Source organism: Typopeltis vanoorti, chromosome 17 (genome assembly GCF_054136105.1).
Source record: "Typopeltis vanoorti isolate ZY-2024b chromosome 17, IOZ_Tvanoo_1.0, whole genome shotgun sequence".
Taxonomy (NCBI): Eukaryota; Metazoa; Arthropoda; class Arachnida; order Uropygi; family Thelyphonidae; genus Typopeltis; species Typopeltis vanoorti.
The window spans coordinates 38,000,826-38,025,425 of NC_143565.1; the positions used below are offsets into that span (position 1 = coordinate 38,000,826).

At 34.7% G+C, this 24,600-nt stretch overlaps 1 protein-coding gene across 2 annotated transcripts in view; it reads left to right on the top strand.

Moving 5' to 3' along the window:
• LOC150097300 (phosphoribosyl pyrophosphate synthase-associated protein 2-like) overlaps window positions 1–24,600 on the top strand; it is a 112,456-nt gene that overhangs the window by 20,781 nt on the left and 67,075 nt on the right. For both annotated transcript variants that reach the window (XM_090406777.1, XM_090406775.1), the window contains exons 2-3: window positions 6,889–6,941; window positions 7,040–7,106. In XM_090406777.1, coding sequence (XP_090262903.1) covers window positions 6,889–6,941; window positions 7,040–7,106 — 120 coding nt within the window. The remainder of the gene's footprint in view (window positions 1–6,888; window positions 6,942–7,039; window positions 7,107–24,600) is intronic.

Sequence of the window (24,600 nt, forward strand, 5' to 3'; positions counted from 1 at the left end):
ATTTTAATCCTGTATAACTATTAGTGTTGAAGCAAATATGTTATTTGCTTAGGTATTACCATGTTTGTCATTCTGTTAAAATAAAACAGCATGAATTTTTTTCTTCAGATAAAATCTGTGTTTTTTATGTGATATAAGGTAATTTATTATTATTCCTTCTAACACTTGGAACATGTCTTGAATCACTTATGGAAAAAAGCACTTTTTCCTCTGCCATTATAAGCAAATGTTGAAAACATTGTCATTAAAATCTTTTGAATAAAACCCTTATGTATACATAACTACATTAAGGGTTTTCTGAATTCTTGTTGGATTGACAGGTGCTTATAACTTTGGCCAAGTTAAGCTAACCAATAATGCCAAAAACTCCTTGCCCTTATTTCAAATACTTCTGGCATTAGTATATATGAAGTGCAACATCCCTTTTCATTCTACAACCTCCCTAACACTTTGTGTTGCTTAGCCCACTAAAGTTAAAAACTTGGGTGCTACCTTTAGCATCACGTGATCACTCTTGAACCCCTAGGTTGCCTTAATTCACATCCATTCCTGAACAATTTAGTTTCCCTGACTCTGCACTTCTGAACTCTCACTGAACAACACTTTCCCAATACTCCTGACCCCGAGTCCATTCAAATGCAAGCCATCCACCTTATATATATATATATATATATATATATATATTCATTTTAATATAAACTGACTAAAAATCCGAGAATTATAATAAATTGAGATTTATTTGAAAGTGCAACATGTTTCGTCGGGATTGACTTCATCAGGAGTTAAGAACATAGAAAGCTATTTAAAGACACTGAAAAAAACATTGAGACACTCTAAAGCTATAATATTCGACTGTAAATTACAGTTATTATGAACTTGAGCTATAGTCTGTGTTAAAGTTCTATTGTTGTGCATTTGTGTGTGTGTGGAACCACGCAATCTCCAGTATCTGATAGTAGAGCTGAAAGAGTCAGGCAAATTATAGCTGAGATTATTGTTTATATGAAGAGGGTCCAGGGTGATTTCTTTTGACTCGACAATGCGGCATTCTACCTCATCGTGGCAAATGTGTAGGTTTGAAGTTGTTGTCCAATTTACTTCATGTTGGTGGCTTTCGTTGTTCGTGTTTATTGAAAACAGGACATGGCCTGATAGGGCAGTAGCTCTGGTTCTCTTTTAAGCAATGTTTCTCTGGTGTTCCTCGAGACGTAGGAGGACAGACTTCTTCGTTTGGCCATAGTAAGGTTTTCCGCACTCATATGTGACTTTGTATAAACTTGGGAATTGTAGAAGGTTGTGAGATTGTTTGTAGTGGCTGAAACTTGATCTTATTTTTGGAAGAGTCGAGAAGCACGTTTGTATGTTAAATTTCTTTTAAGATTCTACTCAGTGTTTTGGATAGTGTGCTGATATATGGCAAGGAGATATAACCTTTGGAGTCGTCCTGTGTCTCTACGTTGATGGTGGGATAATTGTTTGTTGATACTTTTTAAAGAGTAGTCATATCTTTTAAAGGTCCATTTAAGATGTTGTAGTTTTTTTTTAGTTCTTCTTCATCTGACAGTACAGATCTTGCATGATTCACAAGAGTTGATATAATACCCAACTTTTGCACTGGATGGTGATGTGAGGGCACATGCAAATATCTGTCCATGTGTGTTGGCGTTCTAAATATAGAGACTTTCATTGATTCAGGCGTCTTGGTGAGTTTAACATCTAGGAAACAGAGGGAACTATTTTCTTCAATCTCCATGGTCAATTTGATATCCTGATCGAGGTTGTTTAAGTGGTTGAGAAACCTGTGAAGATTCTCAATACTATTCTTCCATATGAGGAATATATCGTCCACATATCTAAGCCAAATTCTTGGTTTTAAACTAAAAGAGGAGATTGCCTTTTGTTCAAAAATCCTCAAAAAAAATGTTGGCTAATATAGAAGAGAGGGGGCTTCCCATTGCTAATCCTTTGACCTGTTTATAAAGTTTACCTTCGAATTCAAAATAGCCAGAGTTTACACAGTGAGATAGAAGAGAAAATTCTCTAAAAAGGTCTAAATTTTGTATTGGCACCAAAATGCATTCCTAAAGAACTACTTTTAACTAAGATGGAGAAAGCAGCTTTGCTACTTCCTACCGCAGACGCAAGTTCACTTCGCATAGAAGCAATTCTTGCAATCAACAATGCAAAACCTCCTCCTGATAATATATCCCCTGATGAGAGACTTGCAATTAAAAATCTAAGAATTAACGCCTGATGAAGTCAATCCCGACGAAACATGTTGCGTTTTCAAATAAATCTCAATTTGTTATAATTCTCGGATTTTTAGTCAGTTTATATTAAAATGAACATATCCAACCTCCGAGTTAATAGTAGTAGTCATATATATATATATATATATATATATATATATATATATATATATATATATATAACCTTCCTGCCTTCCTTCCATGAAATACTCACTCCATGCATCCACAAACCCCACCATTCCTCCTGCACACTGACTCATTTTCAATCATTGTGCTCAGTCTCAGCTCACATTTGTCATGCCGTGCCAACATACAACTTTTGCTTTCTTACTCTTTCACATGCACACACTAGCAACTCTTTCATGTCTACCCACATACCACACTTGTCACCTGCTAAATCCTTTTTACTCACCAAAATAAACTTCTCTTTTACCTTTACTCTATGCATCATTACAGCATCACTAACATCCTTAATCTTTGCACCTGGAAAATACGGTTTTGTCACACTCTTTTCAAGCATTCCTCTTATCAATGAATTGCCATACAAAATCCAATCCTTATTCTCACACTTTTGCTCTTTCATACTCTGCTTTCTCTCCCCTTACATCTTTTCTCGCATCTGTGTCATACTGTGTGCTAGTCGTTTCTTCACCACTCAATCGTGTTTTGTTCTGTGGAGAACTCCACGTAAGTGCGCTATCATCTGGTCATCCTCTTCATTTTCTACTGTGTTATTTGTACAGTCATTCATACTGCTTGTAACATCAATCTCGCTAATCGTATTATCACTCATTTCGTCTTTCAACTCACCGCTGTCATTCTTCTTACTCTCTTCACAATTCTTGCATTCGCTCATGAAACATTTATGACAAACTGTTCTCCAATTTCGTTCTTTCATAACTCTATCATTCTGTAAAGTACATACATTTTGCACATGCTGCTGTGAACAAAATCATGCACATTAAAATTGCCCACCATTGTTTTGCATCATCACTGCAATGATGCACAATACATCGTATAATAAAACAAAAATTTTACCTTTGAAAATTACAAAGTTAAGCACATTAACCTTGTAGTTAATCAAACAAACACTCATAAATAAAATAATGAAAAAAGAATCAGTTAATATTGCTAAGTACTTTCAGAAAGAACTTATCTTTTAGCACTGAAAATCACCACATGTAGTACCTTCCACCTTCTTGCAGCTAATGTGAGGTCTTTGGCATCTGCTTCAGTTGGTGACTTATTGTTAGCAATTCTTTGTTTATAGACATAACCACACAGGCTGTTATATTATTTCCTCTTTCAAAATATGTTTATTCCAGAGAATTTATGTATTTCGGTGATATGTATGAAGCCCTTTGGTCAGAAAGACCTGGGTTCAATTTCCATCCATGATGCGAGGAACCTTTATCTGGTCTCTTTCGACTAAAGTGAGTTAGTTGGTCTCATACATAAGTAAAGGTTTTTCCATTCAGAAATTCGGGTTTTTCGTCCCTCAGAACATGCAAACTGGCCCTGTGAAAGCACAGCCATGAATACTTACAACAATAGATGGAAGAGATAGGGTCCTCACCACATGTCGTTATGCCTGTAGTTTACCATGAGTCACATGATAATCAACCTTCTAGGATAAGAGATGGCACATGAATGGGTAGTATTACAGAAATGGTTTGATGAAATTGTGGTTTCTTGTTGCAAAAATTTGAAATGTGATCAAATGCCGAAACATAGTGAAAGAGCTTATAGTTTAGTTTCTGAATATATAGTGATTTTGGTGAGCAAGATATTTTATATTATTTTATTTTCGAGTCTCAGTTTCCCTGCTCTAATATGCAGTGGTTATCTCACCTGTAGACAAATCACCTAAAATGAATGATTGTCTGTTATAGTTTTGTAACTGTTATTGGAGTCAAGTGTTAGTCATTGAAGGAATGGATGTGCGTAATCAGAGAAACTAAAACTGTTTGAGTGGAAATATGAGAAAGTATGTGCATGCACTTTTGAGGTATGGGAATGAACAAAGAGGGTGACTGAAGGGGTTTGGATAAATCCTGTGAGGGGGGACAATTTAAATCAGCCATAGCTAGTTTGAGGGAAGAGCTGATTTGCATGTTACCAATTTGAGCAAGGCAGATTATGTAGAATGCATGGATATGTATGAGCTAAGAGGTTGATTATGTGTGTTTACTGATGCCAGAAATATTAGAAATGGGGAAGTGTTGTTAGTGAATATTCTTATCAAAAATTGTATTAGTGAGCTTGGGTGATGCTTAGAGGAATAAAATATAGGGGGTTATAATATTTTCTAGGAAGACAAATGACGAGTTTGGGAATGTGGCTACCGATAAAAGTAATTCTATAAGGAAAGTAGTAAGGACTTTTGAGAAGCAGGTTTGGTTTGAGACTGGTTGGTAAGTAAAGACTAACAGGATGATACATACAAGTAAAGGAGATTCAGAGGTTAGTGCTTGTGAAATTATGCATGGTTTCTGAATGTAATCATTATGTAATCTGTGTTAATTATGAGGCATAGATTAGTTGGAAGAAGTATCCACTATTTTAGGCAGCATGCAATAGAGTAGAACATTTAGAATGTTGGAATGTGCATCAAAATTCTTCGAAAATAAATGTTGCATTAATACCTGTAGTGAATTTTCACTAGCACTCGTGGTGAATTGTAATCTGTAATGAAAAGTGTGTGTGTCTACTTCAAGTAGTTGTGTATTAATGGATCAACCTTAGTAAAATGATACTTCTTATTATAATATGAAGTTATAGGCCATATATTACTGTTGGTGGAATTTCAAGGATATAATTGATTTTTAGCTAGTTTTGAAGGGGTCACCATCCAAGCTAACCTCTATTCTTGACAAGAGCTAAGAGCATAGTCTATAGCAGCAGCTTCCAACCTGTGGTCTTCAGACCTCCAGGGGTCTGCAGTAATATCTGAGGAGGTCTGCAAAACATTAATTTTGGAAAACATTTTTTTTGTTATGAGCAGCCTTCATGTACTAACACAGACTGTACAGACCATTGTGGCACATCAATGAATGTTCAGTGTGTATGCCATATATCAGTGTATCTTTGCTGTTTACTGCTTGAATGTATTTTCTATATTTTTTATTGTTCAGTATGCTTGAATGTATGTCACATGGTACCACAATGTATTGTCAGTCTGTAGAGGAAAAGATCCTCTATGATAATTATTTGTCTCTATATTGTTTGTTATGAAACATTATGAAATAATTATTCAATGAATGCATGCAACCAGTAAAGTTGCAGCGACATTTGGAGACAAAGCATGAATGCTCTAAGAATAAGCCTGTGAATTTTTTCAAAATAAACTTTGAGAACTATGTGTGAGTAAAAAAAAGTATAACAAATATTCCAACTAGTAGGAAGAATGAAAATGCTGCGAGTGCTTTATATCAAATATCCTTGTTACTTGATACATTTCCTCTGCACAATAAAGCAGAGATGATTCAGCCAGCTGCAAAAGTGACAGCATCGGCTATGGTGGTAGAAAAAGCATCACATATATATGACTTCGTTGTCAAACAATGTAGTCCATCAAAGAATTTTTTAAAAAATTGCTCAAAACATGAAAGAACAACTAATTATCAGAGTATATAATAGTCAGTATTATTCTCTATAATTGAGTGAAAGTGATACGTTGTGAACTCTATCATTTACATAATTTTAAGATAAAATTAGTGAACTCGAATCCACTCTACAGGGAATCCACCATATTTTTCAAATCAAAATAGAAGTCCTCTGCTTTCAAAAGGTTCAGAATCACCAGTCTATAGAATGGTAACCTAATGCACTCAAAAGTTAGTGCTTCATCAACCATACTTGCTTAGAGCATTCTGACATTGTTTTGTTGGAAATTAGATGGAAGTAAAATTCTGAAAGCCAGAGATTCAGCTTGAATATAATGCAGACTTAGTCCATTGTCACTTGTTCTGATTTGATAGCATTAGAATTTGGTAGGTGATGCTTTAAGTCTTGAGTTTCACCTCTAAGGACTAGGTATAGTATCATAGAGCTTGACCTCTTTCTACACATACACACGCACAGATCAAGATCATAGAATATAATAGCTTATATTTTGTTGATGAAATTATTTGGTCTTACTGCTAATGCTACTCTGGGTGACTGTGTGTGGTTGCATTTTTGGAGGTATACAACCATTGCTTGATGTTTTATTACCATTAAGCAAAATATGGCGATCCATAAGAAGTTGATAAGAAAATATGTTAAGTGATCAGCATTCATTATGGCAAAATTATGAAGACTACTATTATGTTGGAATAAACTTTGATAAATAACTAATCACTCAGTATTTCGATTTGTGTTGAAGTTAAGAGATAGAAGCTACATCACAGTTCAGCATAGTGGACTATATCTTTATCAATTGGACCAATGATTGGCCCTGGCTTGATCTGCTGGGGAGGGACAAAATTATATGTATACTCACTTTATTTATAGTGAAAATGTCTAGCACAAGACAAACTGCAATAGAATTTTTCATATCCTAAGTTATTATTTTGTATCTCTCTTACATAGCATGTAATTTGTTAATACATCTTTTACAGATATTATAGCCATTGATGCTTTTTTTTTTTTTTTCCAGTCGTCTTGGAATTCGTGTAGGTAACACCTCGGTGTTTTATGCTGCCAACAGAGGTATGATTTTAAGTGAAGTGTTATAAAGATGAATGAAAAATTAAAATTCATTTGTTATGCACTTTTTTTTTATGGTTAATTTTATTTTATTTTTTCAGAAACTTTGGTTGACATTGGAGAATCAGTCCGTGGGAGAGATGTATATATTCTCCAGACAGGAACTAAGTAATGATGTTCTTATATTTGAAGTTGTATAGTGTATCTATTTCATTATAATTGTATATTGCATTTATTTCTTTAAAGCAGTTTTTCCCAAAATCTTCGGTGCCCTTTTAAAATTTTAGTAACAGTGGCATATCCCCTCTCAGGAAAAGACAACCATGGAGAAGCTGTAATAATAATGCAGAAATTCATTCAAACACATATAATTATAGAGGTATTTATTTTTACATTTTCATTATAATAAATTACAATCATGTGAAAGAATTTTTAATTATTTGAGGCCAGTTTACATACAGTAGAAACAATAATTGTGAAATTTAAGGTTTCAATAGTAAAGTTTAATGAGGTGAATGAAATTGTTTATGTTGGAAAGAAGTCTGGTGAAATCCCACTCTATTGATATTTTTAGGTGTAGATGGGACTTCACATCAAAGCTGGTTTGTTTTTTGCTTTGTGAGGTCCACAACAGCAGAAAACCCAATAGATGCACACACACTAATGGTGAAACAATTGCTGAGGACTGTTAAAGTTAAGGTTTGAATGATTCCAAAATTTAGCAAAAAAATTCCATCCACATGGTTCAAACTGTTTTAATGTAAATGTTTAATGCAAACTGCTTGAACCAGTTGGGTTGGAATGCAATCATGCCATCAACCAGATGAAGGCCAGAGGTTAGCTGTGCATGCTAAGAGACATTTTGTTTAAAAATTCCTTTTAATTTATAGTTATTAAAAATTAATTATAGAATTAGACCTACTTATCTGTGAAATATAAAAAAAATGTAATCAAAATTAAAAAAAAGAAAAGAAAAAAATTGCCTTATACTCCCTAAGAGTATAAGGGAGTATATATACTCTTATACTCCGAAAGAAACTTTGTGTACTCCTAGGGGTATGCATACCACATTTTGGGAAACATTGTTTTAAATGATGATTTATATTTTAATTCATAGTTTTATTAAGCACATATTGTAACATTGTAAAAAGAGTTAGTTGAAGATTAAAAAACAGATTAAGAAAAATATGCAAAAGCAACAATAAAACAATTAAAATTTTTAAAACAGCAAGGAATAAAATATCAGTTGGAAGGCAATACAGGTAACCCTCGTATAACGCGGTTTCGATATAACACGGTCTACAAATTGTAGCATCCCTTGTTCAATGCGGTTTCGATATAACGCAGTCTACAATTTCTAGTAACCCTTTATTTATTTATTTTTTCATATTTTTCACCGCGGGACTTAAAAATCAAATTTTATCTTCGTTAAATTTGTGTCTGCCCGTATTGTGCAAGTAGTTATAAGTATCCAATTTGGTTTTATTGCATCACTGAATAAGATACCGTTCAGAGGCTTTTGCAGTCTGTGTCATTCTCAACAAATAGTGCAATTAGAGACAGCTGGAATAAAAACGGCGCTAAGTAATAAATTGCATGTCCCCTCTCACAGAAACTATGCTGTATAGACTTAAGCAAAACCATATGTTGCACTGAAACACAGTATCTAACTAAAAATTATTTTTCAATTATGAAATAAGTGTTTGTTTTATTGCATTTGAAATTCTCGATGTCATTATGACAGATCACAAAGGCTAACTTAAAATAAAAGACTACCAAGAATTGAAACATGCCATATAATGAATGTGTGAGTTCGCCTGCCACCTCAAACGCAAACAAGAAGCCATAAAATTCAACCAAGGGTTGAAACGTTTGTGTGAGTTGAGCCAGTCAGTAATGAGAAGTTCCATCGGAACGATAAATGACACCCTGTTGTGAATGTGTTAAAAGTAATAATGAATGTTGTCATGACAGTTTCAGATGTTATGGAATTCGATTGAAGAGAATTAGCATTTCAACTCAACACTTGTCGGTTGCTTTTGTCGTGGGATCGTGCAATCTTTTGTTAATACTGCACCAATCATATGCACGTCTTTATAGCTGCTGTCTTGTGTAAAACAAAATTCAGCTTGTACGTATTGCAACAATTAAAAAAAAAACTTCAATAACTTATAAGCGTATAAAGGGATATCACCTGTAAATCGTTGACATGCCAGCAAAATTCTCAGACGTGCCACCTCTGGCACGGGTGCCATAGGTTCGCCATCTAGGGTTTACTGTATAAAGTGTTTATTATTGAAAATTGTCTTCGTTTTCTGCCAGGAAAGCACATTTAAAATCATAAGTATGTTAATCTCAAGCTGAGCAGTTTATTTTCTGGTGAGTTACATACATATGAGAATATGCAAATTTTACAAATGATATCCAAGAGATTTCAAGTGGTGACAACCTCCGGCCACTTAAAGAACATCTATGAAATGTTATTTCTGAAGACAGTGATGACGATTAAAATATGCGCTTTATTTGTAATTTTTATAATTTTATACTACGTATTTGTCTTATAGTTTGTTTTCTTAACTTACATGAATTACCTGAATTAAATAAAAATATTGTTTTTGTTGGATATGTCATTGTTGTTTATATAATTAAAAAAAAAAACGATTTCGGAACCTAAACCTACTTTTTCTATGTGATCTAAGTCTCGTATAACACGATTTATATAACGCGGCATTTCTATGGAACCTTACATCCGCATTATATGAGGGTTACCTGTATTGGCAAAATTGCATTTAACATACAGAGTGGAAAATTGATAGCAGAGGAAAGAAATGATCTGTATTAATTTCTTTTGTTTTTCATATTTAACAAAACACTTTATCAATTCCTTGCAATCTTCATTCCTGGCTTGAAGTCCAGCCCAACAATTTATTACTTTATTCTTGTTTTAGAATTAATCTCTACTGTCCCTTGAGATAAATGAAAATAAAATACTGTGCATGGATGAAATTATTTTGAGATACTCCTGCCTTTAAATCTGGAATAGCATTTATTGTACAAGCATTATCTTAATTCAAGGCAAAAACTACTTAATACTCCAAGTTAAACTTAATTCATTTTAACAAAAACAAATTAAGAATTTTTATTATATCTTGTGGTTAAATTTGATTTATTTTATTATTATTATTACATGACACCTCCAGGGAGTCCAAAGACTCATCGAGGGAGGGCACTCACTCTACAACTCTTCGTCTCCACCACTCAATCCACCAATTATAACTACTTTCATCATTTACACCAACGCCATCTACCGCTGACCACCACCACTACTATTTTTACAGACAAGCACAAACATCCATGGCGGGATTCGGCTGGAGAGCGGATATGCCAACCAGGCTGGCAACAATTATCATCAACAATGCTTCTATTATGCTCTACTAATGCATCCAGCTTCGAAAACAATAGCTACTTATTAAAGCTTGTTTCTCCCAACCTTGGATTTCTCTTAACAAAAACTTTTAATGAAAATGCAGTCTTTTTATAAGCGAGTGATATTTGTACTTTTAGTTTATGTGACCCATTTTTGGTAAGTGAACATTTTTCATTCAAAAATTTATTTTTATACAAAACTTTTTATTCAAAGAGTTGGAGCTGATTATAGTGTCAGAAGAGTTTTCACTTAAAGCATGACTATTTTGCTGCCAGTTGATGGCAATCATCATGCTGCACTGACCTTGAAAGTGTAAGTAGATTATTATTATTATTATTATTATTAAGAGATACCTCCAGAGAGTCAGGGACTCAATGCCACATACTTGCTCTTGAATTTATTCCCATTGCTTGCACAAACAGCATCCAATCCTGTATGATCCTTTCAGAAGTTTGTAAAGTCTCAATCATATCACCCCTCTTTCTCCTGTTTGCTAGTGTGTGGGCGCGTGCACACACACTCTACAAATTCTCAATCTGTCTTCATAATCAGTATTCCACAAGCCAGATATCATATTTAGCACTCTCCTTTGCACCCACTCTACTTCATCAGAATCGCAATCGAGACCAGACCTGTGCACAGTAGTCCAAGTGAGATCGTAGAAAATTTGACATGCTGAATTACAAAAAAAAAAAAAAAGAAAGAAAAAAGGTAATTATGACCCTGAGGAGAATACTATGCTTGGACCCATATCATTTGCTGGATAGGAAGTATTAAAAAGGGGAGGAGGTACTATATCATAATTCTCTATAGTTCAAAGAATAAATAGGGTCAGTGTGAAATGGATGCAATATTATTGCATCCATTTCACATCATCTTGACATTAACTATTATAATATCACAGTCATCAGAATCTTGAGAAGCAAGATTCTCAAGAAAAAAGATGTGAAAGGAAATATGAATATAAGGATGTCGTCAGTTCATGAAAATCGCAGAGTCCAACCAGAAAAGTTACAAATACTGTATGGGTAATCAACTCTGAATATGAAAGAAACTGGTTCTGCATGCCAACGAAACCCAAAACATTTCTGTTGTTATGATGCAAGTAAAAGAAAGAAGAATTGTGAGCAAATGACTATTGAGTGTGATTGGTGTGAGGATGCAAAATACAGAAGAGATTGTTCAGCTATTGAGTACTTTCTAAGACCTATCAACCTGTAGTATATGATGATCAGCACTGAATGATGTTTAAGTGTCCAACAGAATTGACTGTGCTCTGTCAGAGGGAGCCAAATCTGGGGAATAGGGTGAAATGTTCCAACAATTCCATAGTGCAGATCCCTTAATTTTCCCTTTGTGGGCAGATGCATTATCCTGATGAAAGATGATTTTTTTTTCTCTGCAAAGTGGGTCTTTTCTCACAAATTTTTTCGTCTAGTCTGGTTAAAAGATCAGAATAATATTCTCTGATTATTGTTTTACCTTTTTCAAGATAATTAATGAACAAAATGCCTTTGACATCCCAAAACATCGATGCCATGACCTTTCCTGCTGATGGAACCGACTTTGTCTTCTTTGATGCTGAACAACTGGCTTCTGTCTGCTGTTTGGATTTTGGTGGGTAATGGTGAATCCAAGTCTCATCCATAGTAATAAATTGATGCACAAAATCGTTTTATTCTTGTTAAAACGCTCCAAGCACTGTTTAGAGATTTTCATGCGAGTGCATTTTTGATCTGCTGTGAACAAGCATGGCACCCATCTTGTGCAAAGCTTTTTCATATGCAATTCTTCATGCAAAATATATTCTACACGTTCTTTTGAAATGCATATAGTCTCGCCAATTTCACGCACTTTGACTCGCTAGTCATCCAATACCATAAGTTTCAGTAAGGAAATACTGTGAGTAGACATATTACTAACTATTATAATAACGGAATTCACTCACGTCAATTATTCTTTATTCGTAGAATTTTCACCTGAGTAGTCATCATCAGTACAGGTACAAGGCTAATTAAACAATAACTGTTATATTCACAAAGCACCACCTAAGTAGCTAAGGTTAAATTTCCTAAATTTATTTAAATTATTTTTTTTTTATTTAGTTATTTAATTATTAAATAATTATTCAATTATCATAATTTAAAAAAAATTATTTTATTTTTTATTTATTTTTTAATGTGTATATATGTGTATACAATTATATGTTAGGAAAGATTTGCTGCTTTATAAAGTACTATCTCCCACAGGGAGGAAAGACGTAAACCATCAGATCTGTTTAGGTTAGGGGAGTGAAGTAATGTTTCTTTGTATAGCCGTTCCATTAGAACTGACTTTTGTCTTGTTCCACTTAACTCTGTCTGGTGTTGATGGCATGTTCTGCAATTCCAGACTGTTTGGGTTCAAGGTACTGGATGTATGACTGGTGTTCTTCTAACCGGACCTGAGCAGATCTTCCTGTTTGTCCAAAATATGATAATCCACAAGAGCAGGGAATCTGGTAGACACCTGGATAGCTGAGTTGTGGGAGTTTATAACCGAACTTTATTACAAATTCAAATAATTTGACTTTGTAATAAAGTCCGGTTATTTTTCCTTCAAAAACCAGTTATACCAACATATTGAAGGGACAGCAATGGGTAATCCAATATCTCCTGCTATTGCCAACTACTTCATGGAGCATTTCGAACAGCATATCTTTAACAACATTACACCCAGACCTAACATTTGGTTCAGATATGTGGACGACATTTTTGCCATATGGAAGGGCCCCTCAGAAGAACTACAACTGTATCTCTCAAAAATTAATGCACTTCATCCAAGGATCCAGTTCACCCTAGAAGTAGAAGTAAATAAGCAGTTAGCATTTCTGTACCTCTTGATTCTTTGCCAACCAGATGGTTATCTACAATTCGCAGTCTATAGGAAAGAGACTCATACAGGCCAGTACATCCACGCTGAATCACATCACAATCCCAGCCAAAAGGCAGGTACTTTAAAAACACTAGTTCATAGAGCCCACTCCTTTTGTTCTTCAGAACTTTTACAAAAAAGAATTACAGTATATTAATTCCTCCTTCATATCCAATGGCTATAAGAAGTCTTTCATAAAAAGAGCTTTAAGTAGTTGTGCTCCAGCATCCTCTTCAAGTACAGAAGAACCTACACGTATACCTATTCCTTATATACAGGGGGTTAGTGAACGCATAGCTAAGGTGCTAAAACCACTAAATATCTGTGTGGCTTTTCGACCCATCAGAAAAATCTCCACTTTCCTAATGTCTCCAAAGGACAAGCTCCCACATCTCAGCTATCCAGGTGTCTACCAGATTCCCTGCTCGTGTGGATTATCATATTTTGGACAAACAGGAAGATCTGCTCAGGTCCGGTTAGAAGAACACCAGTTGTACATCCAGTACCTTGAACCTGAACAGTCTGGCATTGCAGAACATGCCATCAACACCAGACATAGAGTTAAGTGGAACAAGACAAAAGTCATTCACAAAAGTCGGTTCCTAATGGAACGACTATACAAAGAAACATGTGAAACATTGCTTCACTTCCCTAACCTAAACAGATCCAATGGTTTATGTCTTTCTCCCCCTGTGGGAGATAGTACTTTATAAACAGCAAATCTTTCCTAACATATAATTGTATACACATATATATACATTAAAAAAAATAATTTTTTTTTTAATTATGATAATTCAATAATTAAATAATTATTATTTAAATATTTAAATAAAAATAAATAAATAATAATAATTTAAATAAATTTAGGAAAGGAAAACCTTAGCTACATAGGTGGCGCTTTGTGAATATAACAGTTATTGTTTAATTAGCCTTGCACCTGTACTGATGATGCCTGTTGATACTCAGGTGAAAATTCTACAAATAAAGAATAATTGACATGAGTTAATTCCGTTATTATAATAGTTAGTAATAATCCAATATCATATTGTGCACTCGATCAATGATTTCTGGCGTTGTTACACTTTTTGGACGTCCTTCATGTGGATCATCTTCAAGGCCACGTTTAAACTCAGCAGCCCATTTCTTAATTGTCGAAAACAAAGAAGAGTGCCCATAAACTTTTATGAGCTTCAAATGAATTTCTTTTGGCATTAAACCTTCTTTTACAAAGAATTTTATAACTGCACGATACTCAATTTTATCCATTTCAAGGGATACAGACAATACTTGCTTCAGACAGCTGTATAAAACAAACTATTTGATAGAATGACTTGCAATTTCACATGGATGCTTATGACAGATGTACCAGCTTAGAAAAAAAAAAATCTATCCGATAGTGTTGCCATCTATGGTCGAGTCCGAGAACTTTTCAGTCCACCCTCGTACCTGTCACCCGCTTGTTCACTTGTCTCTGAATCCTCTCCACTGCCTCCTAATTTTCAAAAAATGCAAGTGACTAAATCTGTGCACAGTAGTCTGTGGCTGAATCATAGCCTTATAAAGAGGTATAATAACCTTTTTATAAATGGTTATTATCACTTAGGCAGTCTGTGTGTTCTTCAGCATCCAAGTAATCCTTTGAGCTGTTTTGCCAACTCTTGCAATATTCCTCTGAATTTCAAATCTGTATTCACCATTACTCCCAAATCTCTAGCCGCCTCAATATCCTGTAAACTAGTACCATCAGTATGGTACAGAGTGTGTGATCTTTTCATCCCGAAGTGCATTACCTTACATTTTACAACGTTGAATTGAAAATCGTTGTCCTTTTCCCACACTGCCAATTTATTTAAATCTCTTGTAAGATATCTCCATCACCTTTATCAGCTATTGCCCTTCATAATTTTGCATCACTGGCAAACAACGATGTCCTGAATGTCCCTCTACAAATCTGCTATATCATTAATATGCAAATTAAAGAGTAGCGGTCCTAATACAGAGCTCTAGGGCACTTCACTAGTCACTCTCATTTGCCTTGATTCCATTCCCCCATACACCACTCTCTGATGTCTATCGGCCACCACCCCTATTCATGCCACGATTCTTATATCCCTTCCCATTTGCTCCAGCTTATGTAATAGTTTTCCATGCAGTATTCTGTCAAATGCCTTTTGCAAAGTCCAGCAGTATCATGGTGTAGTCATTTCGTTTATCCAACTTGGCTGTCAACTTATTATAAAATGTGAATAAATTACTGAGGCAGAACCTAGCTCGAGTAAGGAGGACTTGAGTTCACGTTTTGTGTTCTTGTGAATAAATTTTATATATGTTTAAAAAAATACACAGTAAAAACTGATACATTTTTAATGCATATATATTTTTTGTTTCTAAAACTTAATTCAGAATGTTAAAAATTTGTTTAGCATGCTTTGGCCAAATTGCAGAATGAAGAAAGGTTTAAAAAAAAGATATGTATAATAACACTTCACTTAACCATGTAACCAAATGAAAATGTGAAAATAAAAAGAACATCCTTATTTTATAACTGTGTGTGTGCATGTAGAAACTTGGAAAGTTTCCAAAACAAACCAGAGAGCTTATGAGAACAAAACCCATGGCATTGGAGTTACCTTAGCTTTCCTACTTAAGACACGAGTGCTGTCCAGGTGCCTGTATATTCACCTTTTATTAAGAATTTTGATTAAAATTCTTCCTAACAGTTATTTTCAACTGTTAGTTCTTATTAGAGCTCAAACAAAGACTCATTCAGTACCAAAGCAATCCTATGTCATAGAGTTCTATTTTTCATAAGTGGACTGTAGTCTGTATAAAAGAGTAATTATGAGAGAAAAGTCTAAATATTCATATTTCACAGCTGAATGTGCGCATGCACACAAAAACAGTGTTTTTTTTACTATAGGGTGCTAATATGCATTCTTTTCTAGTGGGTAAAGTTGAATAAAATGATACTACATCTGTATAGCATGTGTCACTGTTATTAACGATGCTGCTATGCTGTACCAATACATACAGTCCCTAATTAAGCACTATATATATATATATATATATATATATATATATATATATATATATATATATATATTATTAAATTGAAGGTTTACTCTGTTTGATGACATATTAAAATTTATTTAATGACTAAAAACCGAGGTTTTGAGTAAAAAACTATTAATACATATGACTAGTTTCGTCTGAGAACAGACTTCATCAGGTGTAAGCGAAAAGGACATAAGAAATATCAGAGAAAACCCATACGAATACTAGATTTCTACACAGCAGAACTTATAAAACAACAGAGATTAGTGTTTAAATGAAAGAAAGAACTCTGGCTGTAGCAAAATGGCCATACTTGCGGTGTAAGGTCTCGTGATCTCCAGTATTGAATGGCAAAGCTGTGAGAGTCTGGCAAATTATAGCTCAGGTTGCTATTGATATGGATGGGATTAAGAATGATTTCCTTAGATTCTAGAATCCTTCTCTCTAATTCGTCATAAGATCTGTGAATGTTGTTAGTTAAATCGTTTGCGATTGCGGCGAACCATAGTACAGTCAAATGGAAAAATCCATCGAACTCTATCTAGAAGAGCATAAAAGGGACATTTCCTGCAACAGAACTCGGGCCAGCGCCTTGTCCAGTCATGTATTATTTTCAGCAAACTCTACTGAAGAAGGCCCACAACATCAAATATGCTGGGATTTAACTAACAATGTTCACAGATCTTAGGATGAATTAGAGAGATTTTCATGCGAGTGCGTTTTTGATCTGCTGTGAGCAGCTGTTGCACCCATCTTGTGCAAAGCTTTTTCATTTACAATTCTTCATGCAAAATATGTCCTACATGTACTTTTGAAATGCCTATAGTCTCAGCAATTTCACGCACTTTGACTCGCCGGTCATCCAATACCATATTGTGCACTTGATCAATAATTTCTGGTATTGTTACACTTTTTGGATGTCCTTCATGTAGATCATCTTCGAGGCTGGTACGGCCACGTTTAAACTCCGCAGCCCATTTCTTAATTGTTGAAAATGAAGAAGAAGAGTACCCATAAACTTTTATGAATTTCTTTTGCCGTTAAGCCTTCTTTTACAAAGAATTTTATAACCGCACGATACTCAATTTTATCCATTTCAAGGGATACAGGAACACTTTTGCTTCAGATAGCTGTATAAAACAAACTATTTGATAGAAAGACTTGCAATTTCACATGGATGCTTATGACAGATGTACCAACTTGGGGGAAAAAATCTTGCCAATAGTATTGCCATCTATGGTCAAGGCTGAGAACCTTTCAGATCACCCTTGTATGTATATATATATATATATATATATATAAGCATGCAAAGTTTTTAATTAGTGCAAACTAAGGCAAATTGACTGTTGAGAATTGTAATGGTCTTGTTAAGTTTACATATATTTGGTTATGAAATTTCTGTTTATTAAGGATAATTTTACATTGCCAGAATGAAGACTTACGATCTTCTTTGGTAATTAAAAAAATAAGTAAATAAATTTTTGCTTTCTGTAAATATCATAAAACTGTCAAATATTAAATGTAGCACCGAGACACTTTGATGTAGCATTAATTCTCTCAGGCAGTGCCCTCCTATCACTCACCAAAAAAACCTGATCCTCATCCCATTGCTCACACTCCCTTTATACAGTTCCAGGGATGACCTCTTGTTCTCTCCCTATGTTCACCCACCATTCTATGCAAAACTACTCTCGTTGATCACACCTTTTATGATTGAATCATAACAACATATACAACACTCGCTCCTTGATTTTTCTTTAAATCGGCAATTAATTTTGAGTTGATAGAAACAATTTGGAAGTGAAATGAGCATGCATACTCCATGGTGGAGAAAAAAACATTGAATATAATGACATTCTTTTGATCAATGTTTGTGGACAAGTATACTCAGAAAACTTATAGAAAATACATAGAATTAAAATAGAGGATATACTGAAAGAAGGATGTTATGGATCCACCCATATTTTATAGCCAGATATAGAAAAATTTACTAGAAAAAAATAACTTTTGCTTTCTCAGATTTTCTAAACTTTTAAGTTTTTCTACATTTGGTTATAAAATACAAATAGATCCATAATATCCTTCATTTTTACATTTATTTGTTCCAGAATATTTATTTTATTTATTATGCACTTTTCACTTAATGATGAATTTAACTTCTTGACATGTTTAATAGAGATTGTTGCTATTTTAAGGTTTCCACATGGTCTATGATGAGAACAAACAGTTTGTAACACTTATTGGGCCAGTGAAACTTAATCAGTGCACAAATAAAAGGCTAATATATGGGCTCCTGTGTCAAGTTCATGTCTTAAAAAGTGCAAGTTAAAATAACCTCTTATGAGAACATAACCTTTGATGCTAAAGGTTATGTTCTCATAAGATCTCTAATAAATTTTTGAAACATTGTTTCTTTCGATATATAATATTTTCCATTTCAATATAATCAAACTATAATTAAATTTTATAGGGAACATTTATTTAAAAAAAACCAACAACATAAAAATCAGAATAAATATTGCACTTATTTCCTCAAATATTTATCAAAATAAAAATGTTATAATGGAACCTTAATTTTAAATTGTGAAATGTAGAGAATAATTGTGGATATATTAATCAAATTGAATTTGTGATAAGTTATGATGTAGGAAAAGAAAATTTTCAGTACTTTTGGGGAACCTTAATAAATAATTCCTCTTCTGAAAAAACAGTGAATATGGTTCCTGGTAGCTGGTGCTGAAAGAAATTTTCTCTGAGAAATTGTACTGTGGAATAAGTTTATTCATTATCCTTGGAAATCCTTTTTTTGAACAGCAGTTGAGTATGGTCATAGTGTAATACAAAGATTTTGCCTGTCATCTGCTACAGCCTAATTTTTTTTTTTTTTTTTTTTTTTTTCATTAATGTCAAATAACTTTTGCTGTTTTTGTGGATTTACTTTAGATTCTGACTGTTTTTTTTTTTTCCTTGCCATGTCGTTTAATATTTCAGCTTTGTTTTATTTTACAAATTCATCACTATTCTTGAATTTTTACATGGTAAAATCACTGGTGTGTCTTCCTTTTCCTGTGTCACAAAGATATTTTGTTGTTTGCATATTTCACATTTTGCAAATTTTGAATCTGCACATAAATTTCAAAACTTCCAAATATTGCTTTATTATTATTTATGACCAAAACTACTCTTTTTTTCCCTTCTTTTTTTTTAACACTTTAAGAAGCATTTTAATGCTTCATAATACAAAGAACTTTGAAGACTGCATAATATAAACTAAAATAAAAAATGCCAAAGAAAGTACCTATAGTAAACGCAACAAGTTTTTGTGTGAAGTTACTCAAATTCTCTGATTTGTTATGTTTGTTATGATGCAAGTAACAGGAATTTTTCTGCTTCGGCTAGCTGAATATCTGAAAATTATGCTGAATATCAGGGCATAATTGAATATTTGGCACATCCCTACTTACTACTTTACTTTTAATAAGGTTGTAGACTCAGTATTATTATTAGTGTGTGCTTGGTAACGACTGGTTTCTTCCAATAAACAGGCAGAAATAGCTGTCCTATTTTTATTACACTGGTCATCATCAATGTTATATGAAATAATCCTGTAACTTAACACATTTTGACAACTCAAATTTTCCCCACCCTCCTTCTCTTTTGTTATTAGCAAAATGTTTTTATCGTTTTCAGATGTCAATTTTGTTGCCTTGCAGCTGATTAAAAATTGACTTCAACTTTATAACTTTTAAAGTTGAAGTCAATTTTTAATATATAAATATTTATAGAATATTTATATATTCTATATCAGTGGTCTTACTTAAGTGCACATCTAACATTGACAAAAATTGATAGATGTGCACTTAAGTAAGATCATTGATATACAATATATAAATATTCTATAAATATGGTATAGAATATTGTTCATTTCCTTTGTTGATGAAATGATAGTGAAACTATTGTTGATCAGAACGGTTTATCTAGGAAAAAGCCATTTACATTTGGTTATAAATTTTGGACATTTCAATAATGGAATACCATGAGTTGACAATTAAAAGAAATACAAAAACAGAGGAAAACTGTTTTAATGTAAATCTTTGAGTAAGTGTCATAGGCATTTGTGAGTAAAGGATCACCAAACAGCAATTAAACATCTGAATACATCTAACTAGATGAGTCTTGGATATTGAGTGATCCTTTGGTAATGGTGCCATTGTGCTTTAACACATTGTCTGCTCACAGGCAATGAAACTGACACATTCTGCAGCTACCTGCTTTTATAGAAGCCTCTTTCGAATCATACATCATTGGGTACATTTGTCATTTACATAAATGGTACGGTCACATCGTTTTGCTGAATACAAGGACTACATACATAATTTACATGTATTGCAGCACCGTGTATCAGCCTAGTGTAAACTTTTAGAACTAACATTAGTTTTTTGCACAAAATAAAATTCCATTGCTGCATACATCATCATGTTAAATGTTGAATCATTCCGCTGAGTTAGTTACCCAGTTACAGCCTTTCGAAATGTGAACTTTAATTATCAGATTGGGGTTTGAGGTTATATGGTGAGTGGTCGGTGTAATTTAGCGCTCGTGTAAAATTGGTGATTTTTGGTATTTTTTGTGTGTGTTTTTCCTTAGAAAATTGGTTTTATAGTTTATTAGAACGATTTTCGTGTTTTTAGAGTATTTTGTGTGTCTTTATAACATATTTTATTGGGGCTGTTGCCGCTAGAGGGATTCGTAGTGTGTAGTGTTCGTGAAAGCTCCGGATAAGATAAGTATTATTTTCAGTTATCGTTGATAAATTTATTTAATATTGCGTAGTTTTGTTTGCCTTGCATCTTTTTGTGTGTTTTTGGTGTGTTATAATTTATAATTTGATAAAATACGTTGCAAGTAAGTATGGCTCCAGTACGAAGGAAAATGGCGGCCAGTAATGATGGTTCGCCATCTTTATCAAAGAACGGTAGTATAAAAGAGATGATTCAGTGTACTAGCTGCGAAATGTACGCTTTGCGGAGTGCGGTCAGAGTGTGGTTAGATGATAATAAAGGAGTGAATGTGTGTAGAAAAGGTAGGGAGAATGAGAAATTGAAGAGTATTTCGGATCGTGAGTGTGATATTTTTGTCAAACTTCAGAATGAAGAAAATAGGGATATGACAAGAAACGGCGAGGTTGTACCAGAGTATTGTGAGGGTGTGAAGGATAGTATTAATGGTTTTACTGAGAATAAAAAAGATGAGATAGACGCAATGAGTGAGATCACGTTGTTGAATGGTGCGATACAAAGGGCAAAACAGCAGCTAGAGCATATGAGCAAAAGTCGACTGAATGAACCAGCCAATAATAAAAAGTATAACAGGAAAAATAGACGTATGAGTGTGAACATGAACAAAATGAAGGATAGAGTGTTGTATGGAGACTCGTTAGTACGAGGTGTGATAGTAGAGGATTTGACAAAATCGTACCAACCTGGTGCGACCATAAAGCATGTAACTGAGTCTATTAGAGAGCAAAAGGAAAGGGTGGAAGAAATGATTGTTGTGGTAGGTACGAATGATTTGAAAGGAGACAAAATGGAAATGATAGAAGACCTGAATGAATTGTTTGAGGTAGCAAAAGAAAAAAGAGTGAGAGAGTTAGAATCATTAGTCTTTTGCCATGGTATGACAGTGAAATGTTTAAAAGGAGGGCCATAATTGCGAATGACTTTATGCGTGGGTTATGTATGACAAGTGGTGTGGAATTTGTGGACGTGTGGAGTGAGATCGATGGGCAAAAGGATCTATATAAGATGGATGGCTTGCATTTGAATGGTTACGGCGTAAGAAGACTTGAGAAAGTGTTGCTGAATGTGGTGGATGTGCAAATTCAGAGAAACTAGATTTATTAATTGGGGGGGGTAGATATACAGTCCTTAGGGAAGCAGTTGAATGTAAGAATGAATATGAATATAATATGCCCAAGCAAATAAGGACAACAAATCAGAGTGGGATAGTTAATATAAGGCATCAAGGTAGGGTTGGGGCTAATGGGGGGGGGTCTTAAATTCATGTACACTAGTGCTAGGAGTATTAGGAACAAGAAGGAAGAGTTTTTGGCCATAGTTGGCACTTCCAGACCACAGGTTATTGGTATTAGTGAAACATGGCTGACTGTAGATGATATAGCTAGTGGGATTGAATGTGATGGGTATAGTGTGTTCAGGAATGACAGGGAGAATAAAATGGGGGGAGGAGTATTGTTGATGATAGCTGATGAGCTGCAGCCAAGGAGAATAGAAGTTGAATTGCAGGATAGAGAAAATAGCACATTTGAGGCCATTTGGTGTGAGATTGTGGCTAGCAGAACTAAATATACAATTGGGTGCTGCTATAGACTAGGTGATGGAAAAGATGGTGGTGAAAGAATGCACAAGCAAATAGCATATAGAAGAAATGAGTGGAAGGAGGGTGATTATTATGGGAGATTTCAACTATGGTCGCATTGATTGGAGTGAGGAGAGGACACACGGAAGGAAGGAATTGGATTTTATGTGGTTATTAAGGGATAACTATCTGCGACAGCATGTAATGGAAAATACTAGGGGTCAGAGAGTGCTTGACCTAGTAATTACATCTGAGGATTTGGCTGTAACAAATATGACCACATTGCCACCAATCGGTGAGAGTGATCATAGGGTCTTGACTTGGGAGGTGGCTAAAGGTGTAGAATTTTCAATTAAGACAGGGTACATGTGGAATTATCGGGCTGGAAAGTATGACAAGCTTAGGAGTTTGATTGGTTCAGTGCCATGGCATGTACAACTGCAAGGACTAGAAGTCGATAGTGCATGGGAGGTAGTTAAGAAGTGTTTGCATGAAGGAATGGCTGACTGTATACCTAGAGTCCGAATAATAAATCAACTAGGGGTTAAATGGATGAATAACACCATTAAGCTTGAGCTGTAAAAAAAGAAACAACTATGGAGGGAATTTAAGGAGAAAGGTGACTGGCAGGCACACACGAACGGTATAAAGCCAGGCCAGAAGGGTAATGAGTGTGGTAAGAAAAGCAAAAACGGATTACTAAAGAACATTGGCCATGCAGGCTAAAGAGAATCCTAAACAGTTTTTTAGGTATGTAGCAAGTAAAAGGAAAAATGTACATGGCAGAATGATTTTAAAGAATGCCGATGGTACTGAGGTAACTGAATCAGTTGATATAGTTGAGTTACTGAGTGAGCACTTTGCAAGAATATATCATCCAGGTGGTGACATTGCAGAAACGAATGTACCAGTAGATTATACGGGAATTGTGGTGAATGAAGTGGAGGTGAGTAGTCTATTGCATAACCTCAATGTCAATACATCTGTGGGATTGGATGGTATACCAGCTCGTGTTGTACGAGAAGCAGCTAAAGAATTGTCAGTATCCTTGACCATTTTGTTTAATTTGAGTCTCGGGTCTGGGTTAGTCACGAGGGGGTGGAAAGAGGGGAAAATAGTTCCACTGCATAAAGGTGGTTCCAAGACGGCTGTTGCAAATTACCGACTGATTAGCATATCACGACTCATTGTCAAGGTCTTAGAGAAATTAGTCAAGAAAAGAATACAGGATTGGATAGATGAAAATGGGATATTGTATGGGGGACAACATGGTTTTGTGAAGGGTAGATCATGCCTCAGTAACTTGCTCACGTTTTATAACACAGTGACGGCTGAACTAGATAGTGGTAATCGGTTTACAGTAATACTACTGGACCTTGCCAAGGCTTTTGATAGGATACCACATAGAACCCTAATCAGTAAACTGGAGCAGATGGGGATAGATATAGGGTTGGTGAGATGGATAGGAGGGTGGTTGAAGGAGAGATACCAGAGAGTGGTTTATTCAGGAGTGGAGTCTAAAAGATGGCTTGTGGCTAGTGGAGTGCTACAGGGCTCTGTTCTTGGACCACTGCTTTTCAATTTGTTCATCAATGATATAGGAAAGGATTTGAGAGGAAGTGTTCACTTGTTTGCTGATGATGCAAAGTTGGGTATTGCAATTATGAGTACACAGGATGTCAAAATTTTACAGGATGATTTGGATAGTTTGGAGGACTGGGCTAGGAAAAATGGATGTCAATTTAATGTGCCAAAGTGTAAGGTTATGCACTTTGGGGTGAAAAGAATAGCAGCAGTATATCGCATTGGTGGAACCGTACTCCAGGAGATTGATGAGGCCAGGGATTTGGGAGTGTTGGTGGATAGGGAATTGAAGTTTGGGGGGGGGGG